General features: G+C 39.8%; 1 protein-coding gene across 4 annotated transcripts in view; it reads left to right on the top strand.

Annotated features, from left to right (window-relative positions):
• The first annotated feature begins 3004 nt into the window (after positions 1-3004).
• Positions 3005-14661, top strand: part of mon2 (MON2 homolog, regulator of endosome-to-Golgi trafficking) — a 31796-nt gene continuing 20139 nt past the window's right edge. For 2 of the 4 annotated variants that reach the window (XM_046393507.1, XM_046393506.1), the window contains exons 1-5: positions 3005-3506; positions 9429-9492; positions 10881-11008; positions 13694-13825; positions 13927-14056. In XM_046393507.1, coding sequence (XP_046249463.1) covers positions 3399-3506; positions 9429-9492; positions 10881-11008; positions 13694-13825; positions 13927-14056 — 562 coding nt within the window. In that variant the 5' untranslated portion in view covers positions 3005-3398. The remainder of the gene's footprint in view (positions 3507-9428; positions 9493-10880; positions 11009-13693; positions 13826-13926; positions 14057-14661) is intronic. The other 2 variants (XM_046393509.1, XM_046393508.1) reach the window with 1 other exon arrangement.

Here is a 14661-nt window from a genome sequence, read left to right as displayed (position 1 = left end):
AAAATGTTGTGGTTTGTTTGGTCTGTACTATAAAAGTGACATTTCAGCTATTTATCATTACTTTTTGTTGACTATTTTTAATAATTTATCCCTTACTTTTGATTGATTGCTTTGTCTCCCCTGCTTGCTAGTCATTAGTCTTCATGCATTCTTAACTGCAGTGGATGCACTTTTTAAAATCAAATTGTAAAAAAAAATTATATATATATATATATATTTTTTTTTTTTTAATTAGCTGAGCTCTTTCCAAGTACCTCCTGGCAGCTGAAGAAGTATCCCCTGGGGTAAAAGTACCCCTTGTCGTGAGTCACTGGATTAACGCTTCTAGTCAAGTGTTTCTTAATTCACTAAAATACAAGTATTTGAAGTATTAAGTAACTCCCAAGTTAGTGCATTGTATATTCTGTAATAATATTTTAAATTTTGTCAGTGATCGTGGTAAAAAATCAAGAAAAGAGAACATGCAAAATACTGTAATATCGACAATACACTGGTGTACATGATGTGGTACAGACTCGGTGTATAAACACTCGTTAAATACCAGAATCCATTCATCCAATAACATATTTTATAACTTACTGTAATGCTTTTAAAGGTGTTTTATAATTGGATTTTGATCTGAACCTGTAAGCTGTAGCATAGTCCGTATTCACTTATTTCTGCATCAACACTCTAAATGTCACTTATATGCAGCTTTAATAGATTTGTCATGAAGTTCCAACATGATTATGAATCCTATGGATAAAATCTTTGCGTCCAACATAACAGTTATAAACAACAAAAGGTGCATCTGGAATCTATTCCATTTCAGTTTCAGTTTTGTCAAATTTCACATCTAGCAAATGTATAAAATGTGTTTTTCTTTTCAATGTAAAAATCCACAGGCTGTACTTTTACAGATGATTTACTTTCCTGTGCCTCACAGATTCGATGACCAGGCTGTTCCAGGTGTTGTTTCACATCAGCAGGATTCGGGAACAAAGAAAGACAAGTCTTTACTTTGCCACAACATAAGTGAATGGCTTGTATAAGAGGTTATTTATAGTCGGTGACACCAGGATAAGGGTGTGACTAACACAAATCAACTCTAAGCTGTAATTTCTTCACCTCTAAATACAGAAAATCTCCTGAAATATTACAGTTTGCTTTAGACATTCCTTTATAATCTTCTGACAAGATTCAGAGTGTGGTGCTAAAGTAAAATTCATGTCTCAGTTTAACATTTAGTGAAGTATTATCAGCAGAATTATAAGGTTCTGGTTGATGTGCAACTCTGGGCTATTGAGCATAAATGCTTTGGTGTAATACCAGACAAAACAGTTTTTTAATATAAAATGTTCCAATCAAAAAAGTAAAGCGAAACATGATTTCATTCAAAACTTCAAAACTGCAACAATCATACATGCTTTATTAAGAAATTTTGCATCAATATGCATCAATTGATTTGCAACCAACTAATCAAGAAGTGACTGCATTTCATTTCGTTTCAATATATGAAAAAGCTTCGCTGCTCCTTTGTTGCTGTGTTTTTCCTTTCATCACAGTTCCAAAAGATTTAAGGAGGAATTGAAGTCTGCACTCCAACCGCCTGGGGACAAGAGCCGATTCTTCAGCAAGACAACACAGAAGTCTAGCAGCCTGGAAAGCAAAAAAGCAACGAGTGGTGGGATCAGTGTGAGGTGAGCAGCTCCTACAAAGTGAATTCTGATTAAAATACTGAAATGTTTCTTAAGTGCGTTTAGATTACAAGGAGAAAATTATATTGACACATTTTCTTTTGAAAACTCTGTAGTGAATTTAAGTGCTAAAACTGTGTTGGCAGTTGAAACATGACTTTGTTCACAGATAATATGTGGGCTCCTTCTGGTTGTGGCTGTGCAGCCTCAGGGAGTGGGCGCTCCTGTTTACCATGTCTGCACAAGCAAACATACAATTTTTCAGTCTCACAAGCAATGTCCACGCTGACCTACGTGCCTGCAATGCTGCACTGCATCTCATCCCTTCAGTGTCGTCTCACCCGGTGATTAACTCTAAAATAAATACCTCTGGGCGTACCTCATAAACTGCCAACTGAGTACATGTTCAGAAATGGAAGGTTTTCATACATTTATTGTAAATTATTTAAGAACCCACAGCATGAATTGTATGCATATGCTTTTACTATTCACTATTCTCTGGATCCCAGTATGTCAAACTGATGTCTGACTTTTGGTGATTTAGTAATGTAATTTTGGTGGTGGAGACGGCAATCAGATTGTCAGCCTAAAAGTAACAAATCCACAGAGTAAAAATACTAATTTCAAGTAAGACTCCAGCAGTCAAAATTTTATTTCAAGAAAGCACAGAAGAAGATGGATGGATGGAAAGCACAGAAGTACTACAACCAATAACTAAACTATCAAGAGTAAAAGTACTCATTGTGCAGAACACCATTATATTGCTACATGTTTTATTACGGGATTAATATAATTATGCATAAACATGTAAGATGCATTTTAATGTTGATAGCTTGTTGAATTGGAGCTAGACTGAACTGCTTTATATTCTGTTGGGCAATTTTAACAATTCATCATTTTTCAGAAGTTAGCTGTATGTTTTGGATGCAAGATTTTGTTCTGCACACACACACACACACACACACACACACACACACACACACACACCTATATTAACTATAGCTGTGAGATAAATGTAGCTGAATAAAAATGTACAATATTTTCTAAAGTGCAGTTTGAGTAATAAGAAGTAAAGGAGCAGAAAATGTCACCAGAATTATACTGTAGTTATTAGTTATATTTATTGTTAAGTTACATTCCAACACTCTATAATTTATACAGTTAAATCATTTTTAAAAGCAGGTGTGTCTATAACTGCTGCTGGGAACCCTTTTGGTGCATGTCGTCATGCGACTGTGCAGAAGTCTGTCTGTATCAAGCTTTTCCCAGCAGGTGTCGCTGTAGCCATAACTACGAATCGGTCACTGTTTACGGAAGTCCGAATGACGTGTCATTGTCCACCAAAGCATTGTGGGAAGGAAAGTGGAGCTGTCGGCCGCTGATGGCAGACTGCTCAATTTGGCGAATAATTTCGACTAGTGAACAGCCTTAAACAGAAATAAATGGAAACGATGATACTTCACGAACCTGAAGTTAACTGGCTTTGAGGAAGAGGAACATATGCCGGTGACATCGCTGCTCTCCTGCGCACGGCCACTCAAAGCGGAGAAGTGGGATACTGTGTCAATGGACCGCGGCGTTTCTATTTTCTTTTCCATGGGAGTCGAATAAAGTGTCAGCGGATCATATTCCCGTTGTGAATGGGTGGGGGGGCGCGACCGGGCTCTGGCATTCCTTAACGCTTGAAGTTTCTTGAGATTTCTGTCGAAAACGCCGTCAAAGATGTCGACCAGCAGTCCCGAAGCGGTGAAGAAATTGCTTGAGAACATGCAGACGGACCTGCGCTCTCTGTCCATGGAGTGCAAGAAGAAATTCCCCCCAGTCAAAGAGGTTAGCCTGCTAGTTAGCTTTACTGAGCCGCCACCTTCATGTTCAGCATGTGTAAATATGGCGTTATATTCGTCTAAGCAGGTTTTTACATATGTGGTTATTTCCACACCAGCCACTGGGCCTCGACTCTGTTGTGGGATGTGGACACTGAGTAGTCTTCATGCTGTACGGGCAAATTAAAAGTTGTGTCAGCTGTTGGGCCTTACTGCCAAACAGGTATTCAAATAAAAGGGATGTACAGGTGTTCAAAATGACTTGTGGCTCACCTTTTGGTCAGAGACAATGTGAAGCATTCATATAACGTTAGTTCGTCGAGGCCAAAGCAAATGAACTCAGCTGACCCATGTTTCTATTCGGCTAACTACATGTGTTGTCTGGCACCAGGGAATATAGGAGTATATTATATAGTTATATTTATTCGACAAACCAGTCACCAGTATCACACTGTTGTAAATTTTACTGAAGTCATTTTAAGGCTCAATAACACCCCAATCATAAAATAACATATTTTCCTCAGCCTTCACCTTCTCAATCCCACTGGTATCTGCAGAGGTAGTCAAAGCAAATCAAAATCAATTTTATTGGGCCTAATGTTAGAGATAAGCTATAAAATGCCTGTTGCAGAAATTGCTTCTGTTCATATGTTTGATTTCCGCTTTTGCAGGACAGTGGATCGGAAGTTATAGTGTATGCAATAATTTTGTTTTCCTCTTTGCAGTCGCTTGCTGCAAAACAGTGATGCTGTGCGCTCAAGTCACATTATTGTTTACTCGTGGAAGCATAAAAAGTAGATCCTCTATATATGATCTTTTAATGACGCACACCAACACTCTTCCCTGCTGTATGGTGTTGGGTGGATGGATCTCTCAGAACCCATACAACTAGAACATTAACGAGAGGCCTATCTTCATCTGCCGAGGATTTCACATTGCAAGTTGCTTTCACAGGAACCTTGCAAATGTTGGCACAGTAGATGTTTTGTCATTTAAATATTCCTTGGAGTGATGTGCTGTTTACGAGTGCTGACCGGCTTTTTGTGGTGACACCATGGCTTAGTTTGAGAACAGAATCGTACAAAGAGGTGTGATGTCAGGGCGACTTGCTGTGCATGTGTATTGTTAGGTTCTGACAACAGTCGACTCAGCTTATGTGACTTCACTTTGTTCTAAATGGCACCACCCTCTTTAATTCATGCTCTGTTTTCCACCATCCACAGGGCATGTGTCATTTACATCTAGGTTACATTGCATTTACTGTTGAGGCTTCAGGTAATGGCTAAAATGTAAACATATAATTAGTTATGAGGCTGGTGACATACGATATTGGACAAACAGAACCTCCATTCACTCTCTGTCGTGGTTTGACGACGCTGCATTTCCTGAACTGTGTGGACATATATATGCTGTTCTATCATTTGCTTGTCAGTGAAATGCACACAGGTAGAGAGCATGCAGAATGCAGGTAGTGTTTGCCAACGTTATGTAATAATTCAGCTGACTCCATCTCAGTCACAGCCTCTTTACCCTAATTCCCAGGTGTAGCAAGCTCACTGTTTTGCTTGCATATGTAACAGTGGTCACACGGGTTACTGGATGAAATGTTGTACTGTATGTGAGGTTTTCGAGGCCATGGAAATATTTGTCAGCCAGCCTGGCAGGGGAATACATATCAGGCTACGCCAGTTTGGTTTGTTTTTCCTCAGGTCTCACCTTGGTTAAAGACAACATTACAATGAGAAAGAGAGAGTTCAGCAAGTGCTTCCAGTTCCTTTGTGTTTCTGCTACTGCAGACTGATTCTGTTAAGTGCCTAATGCTTCAGTATGAGCTGCGTGGCAGTCGCGCAGGACCGTAAAAAACATACCCTTGTCTCACGTCTCCAGCTGCTTGCTGGCCCTTGCCTGAGGGGACTCATGAAGCATCTCCTTCAGTATTGATTTGTCATCACCCATGTTTCCTGGTCCTCCCCGACATCTTCCCTCGGGGATCACAGCAGTGCAAGGAGACACTTTGATGTTTCCCACAACCTGAGCTCACTTATGCTCCAGTTAATAGAGTTGGGATTGAAACAACCTTTCCCAATTTGAGCTGTCATTGTTATGTTTGTGGGGATGTTATTGCGTTCCAAACAAGCTGAGCGCTGGTGGCTGTTGTTGTGAATTCAGATTATTTGTGCGCCTGCTACAACACGCAGATGAAGTCCTCGCTCATCCTTAGAATGTGATTTCTTGTTAAGATTTTAAGTTTATTTAACAGTGCTAACAGCCTTAATTTCTTGTGGAGGACTGCATTTTTTTGTCTTTTTCAACACTTGCAGCTTTTAAATGAATTAGCTACTGAGACATTTCAAACTAATTAATGTCATGTTTATAAGTAAATTGTCCAAGAGTATCCTCATTACAGAAGGAGAACGACTGAGCCCTGTTTTCTTTTCCCTGCCAGTTCCTCCCACATTTCCCATTCCATCTCCCACAGTGACATTGCACCACAGCCAGTGGTTTCTCTGGGTTAAGAGGAGCCAAAAAGAGTCTCATTATTTTTTTTGCTTCATAGCTTCGTACTCAGAACCTCTATTTGATTGAGTAACAGTCAGAGAAACCACCAGGGCTTTGCTGCTTGTTGTGCTCTGAGTGCTTTTGCTTGGGTGAAAGAAAACCATGAGGCAGCCAGCTCCCTTCTGTTTCTGTAGGTGAGTCACGTGCTGTCAGCTGAACGTACTGTAGCTCGCAGTGAAATGTGACTTATTGTCTTGGGAAAACCTGCAAAATTAACGATAGTATTATGAGCAACTTTTGTATGGCTTGCTTGGCCCAACTCATTTGCTATACAGGTCATGTAGGCTCTATAAAGGCAAAATAATGAACGACATGAAATGAGCATTTGGTGAACTGGCACCATTGCTTGGGTCTGAATAAGCCCTTTTTATGATATGCTAAGTCAGTTCCCAAAAACTGCTGAGTTTTGAGACTCTCACAGCATGTTTCTAAAGAAGTGAGTCTGCGATGAGCTCTACTAATGTTGCTTTCCAAAGGAATGAGCTGGCACTGGCATGTCAGTTCCGCTATGAGGATCTCAATGCAGTAAAGGCTCTCTGGAGGAAAACTGAAAGCATTGAGCCCTTCTTGGTACGGCCTGTCTTCATTTGTGCAGCACAGAAAAGTATTTAATGACCCTTTTTACTGGTTGTTGAGGTTTTAAAATCAACTTTGTCCAGGTTGTATTGTGCCGATGCCTCCACAGTAAGTCTGGAGTATTTTGGCTTAATTGTTTGTGAGAACAAGAGAAAGTATTAGAATGGAAAATACTTAAATGATTAATGTCTGCGCTGCAGCAAAGTTGATTGACAGAAAATTAATTGCTTGCTGTTTTTGGTACACATCTGTTAATTGTTTCAGTCATTTTTCAGGCAAAAATGTTAAAATGTTTTTAGGGTTCAGCTAAGGGTTCAGCAGAGATTAGATTAGTCTCTGGGTTTTAGTCTTGAATGTACAAAAGAAACAATTTCAAGACGTAATACTGGGCTCTGGGAAATTGTGATGAGCATTTGTTTTTCTTACCATTTTTTCCCAATTTTATGAACCTTATTGTCTAAACTCTCAATTGATTAATTGTGAAAAAAAATAATGGTGAGAGTAATCAATTAAGAAAATAATTTTTAATTGCAGCCCTGATTAATAGTACATCTTTACGTGGTGAGAGACTGAATGATCTAAATGGTAAAAAATATCATTTAAATATCATTCCAGATTAATTTTTTGCTAGATTTACTACACTCTTCAACTTTGGTGCACACAAATACAACAACCAATATTTCTTCAGTACGTTGGTTTGACTAACATATATGTGTTCTGCTGTTTAATAAAATACTTCTCAACATTGGCAGCAGCCGTATTAGTACCTTGCCTCACTAAAATAATCTAAAATTAAAGTTATGATTATATCAAAAATATCAAAACTGTAATATGTGAAACTGAATAAGCTGAACAATGCATTGTTATTCTGTCTTTATGTTTTTAGATTTTAATATCCAGCATGGTGTTGCTGTAGATGCCTGACTACCTATCTCCACAAACAGGTTTCAGTTTTCCATAAAAACAGAAGCAATTCTCCATAATCCATTAACTGCATAGGGGTGGACTTTCTTATCTCTGTTAGAATGACAACATCAGGCTGGTGGTGACTTCATAATGCTGACAGTTTTCATAGAGAAGTAAGTTCTGTATTTAACCACACACTACAGCAGAAAGCTTAAACAGCACTTTCTGTGAGGAAGTAGTTGGGAAAATATCTTCAGTTCACTGTTGTCATTCAGCCCTTAACTCCACGGAGGAAAAAATATGCCTGTATCAGAAAGAGCTTTTTCTGCAGAGAGTAATAAAGATTTGTGCACAAAAATGTTACCTTTTTTCTACCGCCAGGCGCTGTTTCAAGACTGATTGATATTCCAAACCCAAAGGATGTGCTTCTGATTAGACGCATTTATTGGTTTGATGATGCCATTTGATTGGCAGCTGTGCAGTGGACGGATTAAATTATTTAACATTATTTTTCAAGATGGCGCTTTGGTGTTTCGTCAGCCTCAGCAAGTCACATTAGTGAATGGAGAAAACGTGCACGTTGGGCCACAAGCTGCAGGATTTCATTTCAGTTGACTGGATGGTCGGCTGTCACTGTGTGCTGTTAGGTTGTGATGTGCAGGTGTCGATAGAGCACACAGGTTTGCAGGTGCAAAGTCGTCTGAAAACCAGCATTTACTGAAGGACTACATTTGTTTGCATTATTAATGAAACCCTAAGTACCTTTTTTTTAAGGTTAAGGTTTACACTGAAAAATAAGCAGATTCTCGAGATGCCGGCAAAGCAGCAAATGTTTGGCATTTTTCATCTTTTGTCAAAATGGTTAACTGTTAATTTTCTGTTGATTGCCTCATCGATCAGTCGACTTATCATTGCAGCCCTACGTATCAAATCACAGCTGCCTGCCACAACATTGCCCAGTCTTTTGTTATAAAGCTGGAAATATCACTTCACCTGTTTGTCCCTTTTAAAAACTTCACCGCTATCTGAGGCTTTGCACTTCTGGCACCTCTTTTATCAGTTATTCGTCATAGGTGCAGCATGTTGTGGTCCCAGCCTCTGGGAATATCAAAAGTAGCCACGGCACAGCATGGTTGTGATTATTTGGGACTAAAAAAAGCTCTCTGTGTTCTCCTCATTGCCCTGTAAAGGCCTCTGGCTCTGTTTGAGGAACAAAGGAGAAGAGGGAGACTGGCATTTTTTGAAGATTAACTTTTTAAGGAGCTGTATGGTGAAAGGCCAGTTCACAGACGAGCCCGCTAACAGATGGCTTCTTGGTAACCTGCTGTTCAGCACATTACAAGTTGTTCACCTCCACAGTATCTCCAACTTGTAGCTGTTCAACTTGCTGGTGATGCTGCCATGTTGACCAAATATTTCTGCAAGATTGTGCTGGCTGCTTTTTTCACTGATCTAATAATTTTTCACCATAGAAATTAAATTATTTAATCTCATTTGCAAAATTCTGGCTCACACTGTATGAATAGAGAATTGGCCTCTTTTTGATAGCTAGACATTCAGTATCTGTTTCTCTCACACAAACACAGACACACACATTTAGTCTGACTCCATGTCAGTCCCTCTCCTGTCCTTGACAGTCCTCCTGTCCCCTTTCCCCATCTTACCTCCCCTGCCAGACGTCTCACTGGGGAAATCATGTCCTGTCAGCACATCCCTCTGAAGTCGAAGCCCGTTCTCAACAGATTTAGCAACCTAGCTGTTTCTCCCCCAGTGGCCATCACAAGAGGTTGTGTCCACCATCGGTAACACAGTGGTGCTGCGCCACCAGCACCTTTTCACACACGTTACATTGAATGTAAATGTCTGCTCTCTCCTTTTTGCCCCCTAGGCCGCGGAGTCTGGCATCGTGAAGATTAAGACCATTGCAGCCAGGAATACAGATATACTAGCAGGTGAGTGAGAAAATAAGTGGTGGAACAGTGGTGGTTCACCGCAAATGTGAACTTCCAATAATTCACAGTACTGTTCTCTGATTTGAAAATTACAAAATAATTTAAATTGAATGTGATCTGATGTGTTAATTTGTCTGTTTGTGATCTGCTATGGACTACAGGTGTGAAGTTGCCATTTTAAACAGTAACTTTGGTGTATATATTATATATACACAGTGTAAATGTTGATGTGAATGAATGCAAGCAAACAACAGTATGTTTTTATAGTCACATAAACAGTTTTTTTTTGTTTTGATGGAATCAGAGGGACATCATCCACCCCACTGAGACTTTTGTTAATTCATGGAGTCGGCCTGTGGCAGGTCACGTGTACCTGTGCAAAGTAGTGTGCGCACATGGCTGTCCAAAAAAAAATTTCACAGGTGTTGCTCACCCAGTGCACTATAAGATAAAGGAGACCTGCGTATTAACTTGTATTAATGTTTGTCCCTAAGCTTTGTTTGTAAATTGCCACAATCGAATCCATTCAGCCAATGAGATGCAGGCATGTTGTGATTTCGCCACAAAGTTCTTCCAAATGTGTCTGGTCTCTACACACTCGAATAGGGAAATATTTCTATACTGTCTTCATAAACAAAGTCCAGCTTTTTGGTAGCATTTGCAGAGTTGACACGTATTCGACATTTTTCGGGTTCCACTGTCGACTGTCGGACTCTGGCGGCCCTTCTGTAAACTGTAAACTTCACACCAACTCTCTGTGGAAGACTTCATAAGTTTTTGTTGCCGTAGTGTATTTGTTAGTTGTCACAGCGGCGTAATGAGGTTACAGAAAGAATGAATGGTCAGACCTGTCTGTTTAATGGAAGAAACTAACAGACGGTGAAAGTGATGCAGGTAGTTGAATTCAAAGCGCTGATTCACTGTTAGACAGCACAAACATATCAAGGTCACACTTTGGTTTCCTTTTTTAGGTACGTGTTGTGGTAAAATAGAAAATTGAATTAGCATTTTAAAAGTTTAAAATCTTTTCACAACTCAACCTTGGATTAGTATTTGAGCGCTCTGGAGCTTCCCCATGTGGTTATTTAAAGTTCCACAGAATGTTCTCTTTTTGTCCATTTGTTCTGTAGTTTTAGCCTTGGTGCAGTTTTTGTTCTTCATCCATTCGTCTGCAGAACCAGTATTTAATAATACATCAAGAGCTTCGATTATACTAACAACCCTAATTCAGTTTCTTAAAACAACATCTTTTGTTTTATGCAGGGATGGTTTGTATTTGATATACACGACAAGACATTATAAATCATTTAAGTAAATTTAATGAAAGCATTTTTGTACTTTTCATTCCCCCTGTATCTTTACGCTGTGTCTCTGTCCTTTTCCTGCAGCTCTGAAGGAGAACAGCTCAGAGGTCGTGCAGCCTTTTCTAATGGGCTGTGGCACCAAAGAGCCAAAGATCACCCAGCTGTGTCTGGCTGCCATCCAGAGACTCATGTCCCATGAGGTGGTATCTGAGGTGAGGACTGTGAGCTTGGCTGATACTCAGAATTCTAGGCCATACATGCAGTACACTAAAACACCAGGCTGGTATTAAGTTGTGCCATATTTTCCACAAAATTGTTCAGGCTTAATTTCCTCATTTTATTTCCCCTTTGGCAAGCTGGTTTTTACACGTGTAATCAGTAAGAAGCCAATGATCTCATTTGGATTCATCACCTTGTAGTTCATAGAACGACACAAGGTGATTATCTCCCAGAGTGCCAAGTCAATAGACATGTCCTTGTGAAAAACATGTAGTCATTAAGAAAACATTTCTTAAGCATAGGGAGCTTTTCTGCACAGTGTGTGATATGCTGTGTGCTTGAGACCATGTAATCCCTTCATCACTTGACACAGTTGTTGTCCATGTCAAAGATTAGTTTTGTTAAGATATTATAGTTAATCCTGGCTACTGTGGACAATTCGGAGGCCAGCAAACACGTGCATATTGTTAAAGACCTCAGTGCTCTTTAAAATATTGCACCTTCAGTATACTAACACTTGCAAATTTAAGTTCACCTCCTGCCTTAGGCACATCCGCTTTTAATACCTCAAGGGTAATTCATTCAGACAAAGGCAGGAATCAATGCAACTCATCAATACCCAATCAGACAATGTGAATGTGAGAATGTTTAATCTAAATGTATTCCTGTCACTGGTGGCTACATCTGAGAGACACCAACCCCCATTTCCTCTTCTACTGCTCATTATGTACTGCAGTCGCTGTCCATCTTTTAGTGTTTGCACACCCCCTGTGTTCCGAGAAACCACTGGCCCCGATAAAGTCTTACCAGGCAGCTTCAGGAGCTTCACGTGATCTTTGTGTGCAGTGGCAGTTAAACAGCCCCAAAAAATTAGGTAGAAAGAATATCGATATAGTATCCATCGTAGGAAATGGGTGTCTGTAATAATGTCCTGAACACAAATGTATTTTAATATAAGCTTGTGTGATGTGTGGAGAACCTTTTAAATAACCCAGCTGGAGTCAGACCTGAGGTCAGAGCTGTTTCGAAGCAGGCACCTCCTCAAGCTGCCCCACAGCTGCCTTGTTAATACACCGTAAAAGACAGTTATTAAAAGCTTGTTGAGCCATTCCATGCTTTCTGCATTTTGATGTCAGGCATTTATTTAATTAGGTTAACTTAGGTTTCTAAGCTTCTGCCTGTGGTGGGAGAGTCCAAGTGCTCAACACTCTCAGAGTAAAGCCTCTTATAAGGCAAGTGTAACATGGCAGGCTACTACTACTAAAATCAGCTCTTTACCACATTTTTCTTGTCTTTTTCGTTCATATTTTGCACATTTAAGTTGCAAATTTCATCATCTGTTAGTTGTTTTTGATTAATTGATATACTATAACATTGAAAAACAGTTCAAGAAAAAGGTCCATCTCATTTCCCAGGCCCCAGTGTGACATTTTCACATCTAAAACCTTGGGACATCCAATTAACAACTATATAAAGAGAGAAAAGCAGAAGATCTTTATCCTTGTCTTTGAATTGCTGCTATCACACTGTTGCTCCCAACCAACATCCAGAACATCCAAGACACTTATTATTTGACAGCACACACATTTTCTGATCCATTGAACATTATCACTAGCAGCACTTCGCTTCATCAGCAAGTCTGAACTGCAGGGTTCAAAACCTAGTTGAAGGCCTCACAAGACGACACCTCAGTATCGATTCTTAAGGTGTCGCTGGAGACGACAAAGTCAGACACTTTGTCATGTAGAGAGAACCGGATGAAAGCTAATGACACTTTGCTTCCTCAGAGAAGGAGAGAGGAATAATGTTGTAACAGGGCAGGGCGGAACTGTTCCTGGGCACCACCAGATACCCGCAGTAAGAGGCAAAGCTATCGATATTTCCAAATCTGATAATAAACCTCTGCAATGGAAGCACTGATACCGATAAGTGTTTGCTCCTGAACAACATCTGGATAGTAAAATGTGACTGCAAATAAGACTACAAATAATCAATTGCTTAAGTCAGTCAGGCAAAAATGCCAAGCCTTTGCTGTTTACAGCTTCTCTGATGTGAGGATTTGCGTCTTTTCTTTGCTTTATATCACTGTTTATTTCCCTTTTGGTTTTGGAGTCTTCGTTGTAGTCATTCAGTCATTCATTTATTAATTGAAGCGCTGATCAACGGATTTATCAGTAATGACAGTAAATGTCAGTTAATCTCCTAGCGTTTGACAAAACGGTGGCAAAAATTGGAAAGTAACATGTTTCTATGTTTCTAGTCTCCCTGTGAAACCAGCCAGTAGTTATCAGAGGGGTTTTTGTGATGATTAGCTGTATTTTGGACTGTTTGACCGAAGAAAGGACGTGCTGTGTCACTTGATGTGAGCATCAAGTGACATAATATTAAGTGGCAGCTTGATTTGGTGTTTTTGATTTCAGCCGTTGATGTTGTGAGCCCCAGGCAGGCTGCACCAGCTGGTTCCTCAAGTGTGTATTTTTGTGTCTTTGGTTTAGTCTTCTGTGACCTCTGCCTGAAACTCTCACTTCATTTTTTTTTTTTCTGTCTGACGATCTAGCAGCTCTGATTCTGCTTCCTGAGTTGAAGTACATGTATGTGTGCACAGAGGCAGACAATCAGTAATACGATGAGAGTGCATAAACATCGGTGTAAGCCATTTGTTTGTGTGTACATGACAGGCAGCCGCTGGGAACATCATCAACATGCTGTGGCAGCTGATGGAAAATGGTTTGGAGGAGCTTAAACTCTTACAGACAGTCCTGGTCCTGCTAACCACCAACACAGTCGTACACGATGAAGTGCTTTCCAAGGTACGGGAACAACACACTTTGATACCTGACAAACTGTTTATGTATCTCCCGGTTTTCCAGCTAACTCAGCTCATTATACTCTTGTGTTTTGTCTGGCCCAGGCTATTGTATTGTGCTTCCGTCTGCACTTCACCAAGGACAACATCACCAACAACACAGCGGCCGCCACCGTCAGACAGGTCGTCACTGTGGTCTTTGAGAGGATGGTGGCAGAGGATGAGCGTTTCAAAGGTCAGAAGGCATCGATTGCCGTCTCAGGGAATTGGGGAGTCCATATAGTGATGTTGAAAGGCTGACAGAGAAATGAGATGTCCTGGAAGATTTACAGCAGATTTAAGCATCAGTTCATGAGACATTCAGTGCTGATGTAGATGTGCCTCCTTAGAGCACAGAGGGGTATACAGGTTACATGTAGGATTCATCGGAATGCAATCTCAGAAACAACAAGTTAAGTTTTTAAGTTTTTTTGTCTTTTTTTTACTACTACTGTTGATACTGCTGCTACTAATACTACTGTCTTAAGCAGAAGTCAGATAGTTGACTGCCAACAGAGGCTTATCCTCTCATTTTAAGGAAAATAATGGTGTTTTTTCTGACTTGGGGTTATCATTCAACCTTTTCCTCATCAACTTAATTGTTGTTGGCAATGAAATTCTTAGATCTCAATGCTCATTCATATATGTATCAATAAATCACAGAAATTTAACTAGAATTTAAGACTTGATCTAGTACAGCAGTGAGAATATGGGAATAAATATAGGTTATAATATACATTTATGTTATTATAGGAATATAATAACATATGTTTAAGAATGTAATGCTGGAAAATAGAATAC

Source organism: Scatophagus argus, chromosome 7 (assembly GCF_020382885.2).
Source record: "Scatophagus argus isolate fScaArg1 chromosome 7, fScaArg1.pri, whole genome shotgun sequence".
In the NCBI taxonomy this organism is placed as follows: domain Eukaryota; kingdom Metazoa; phylum Chordata; class Actinopteri; family Scatophagidae; genus Scatophagus; species Scatophagus argus.
This window is presented reverse-complemented; position numbering and strand designations above follow the sequence as displayed.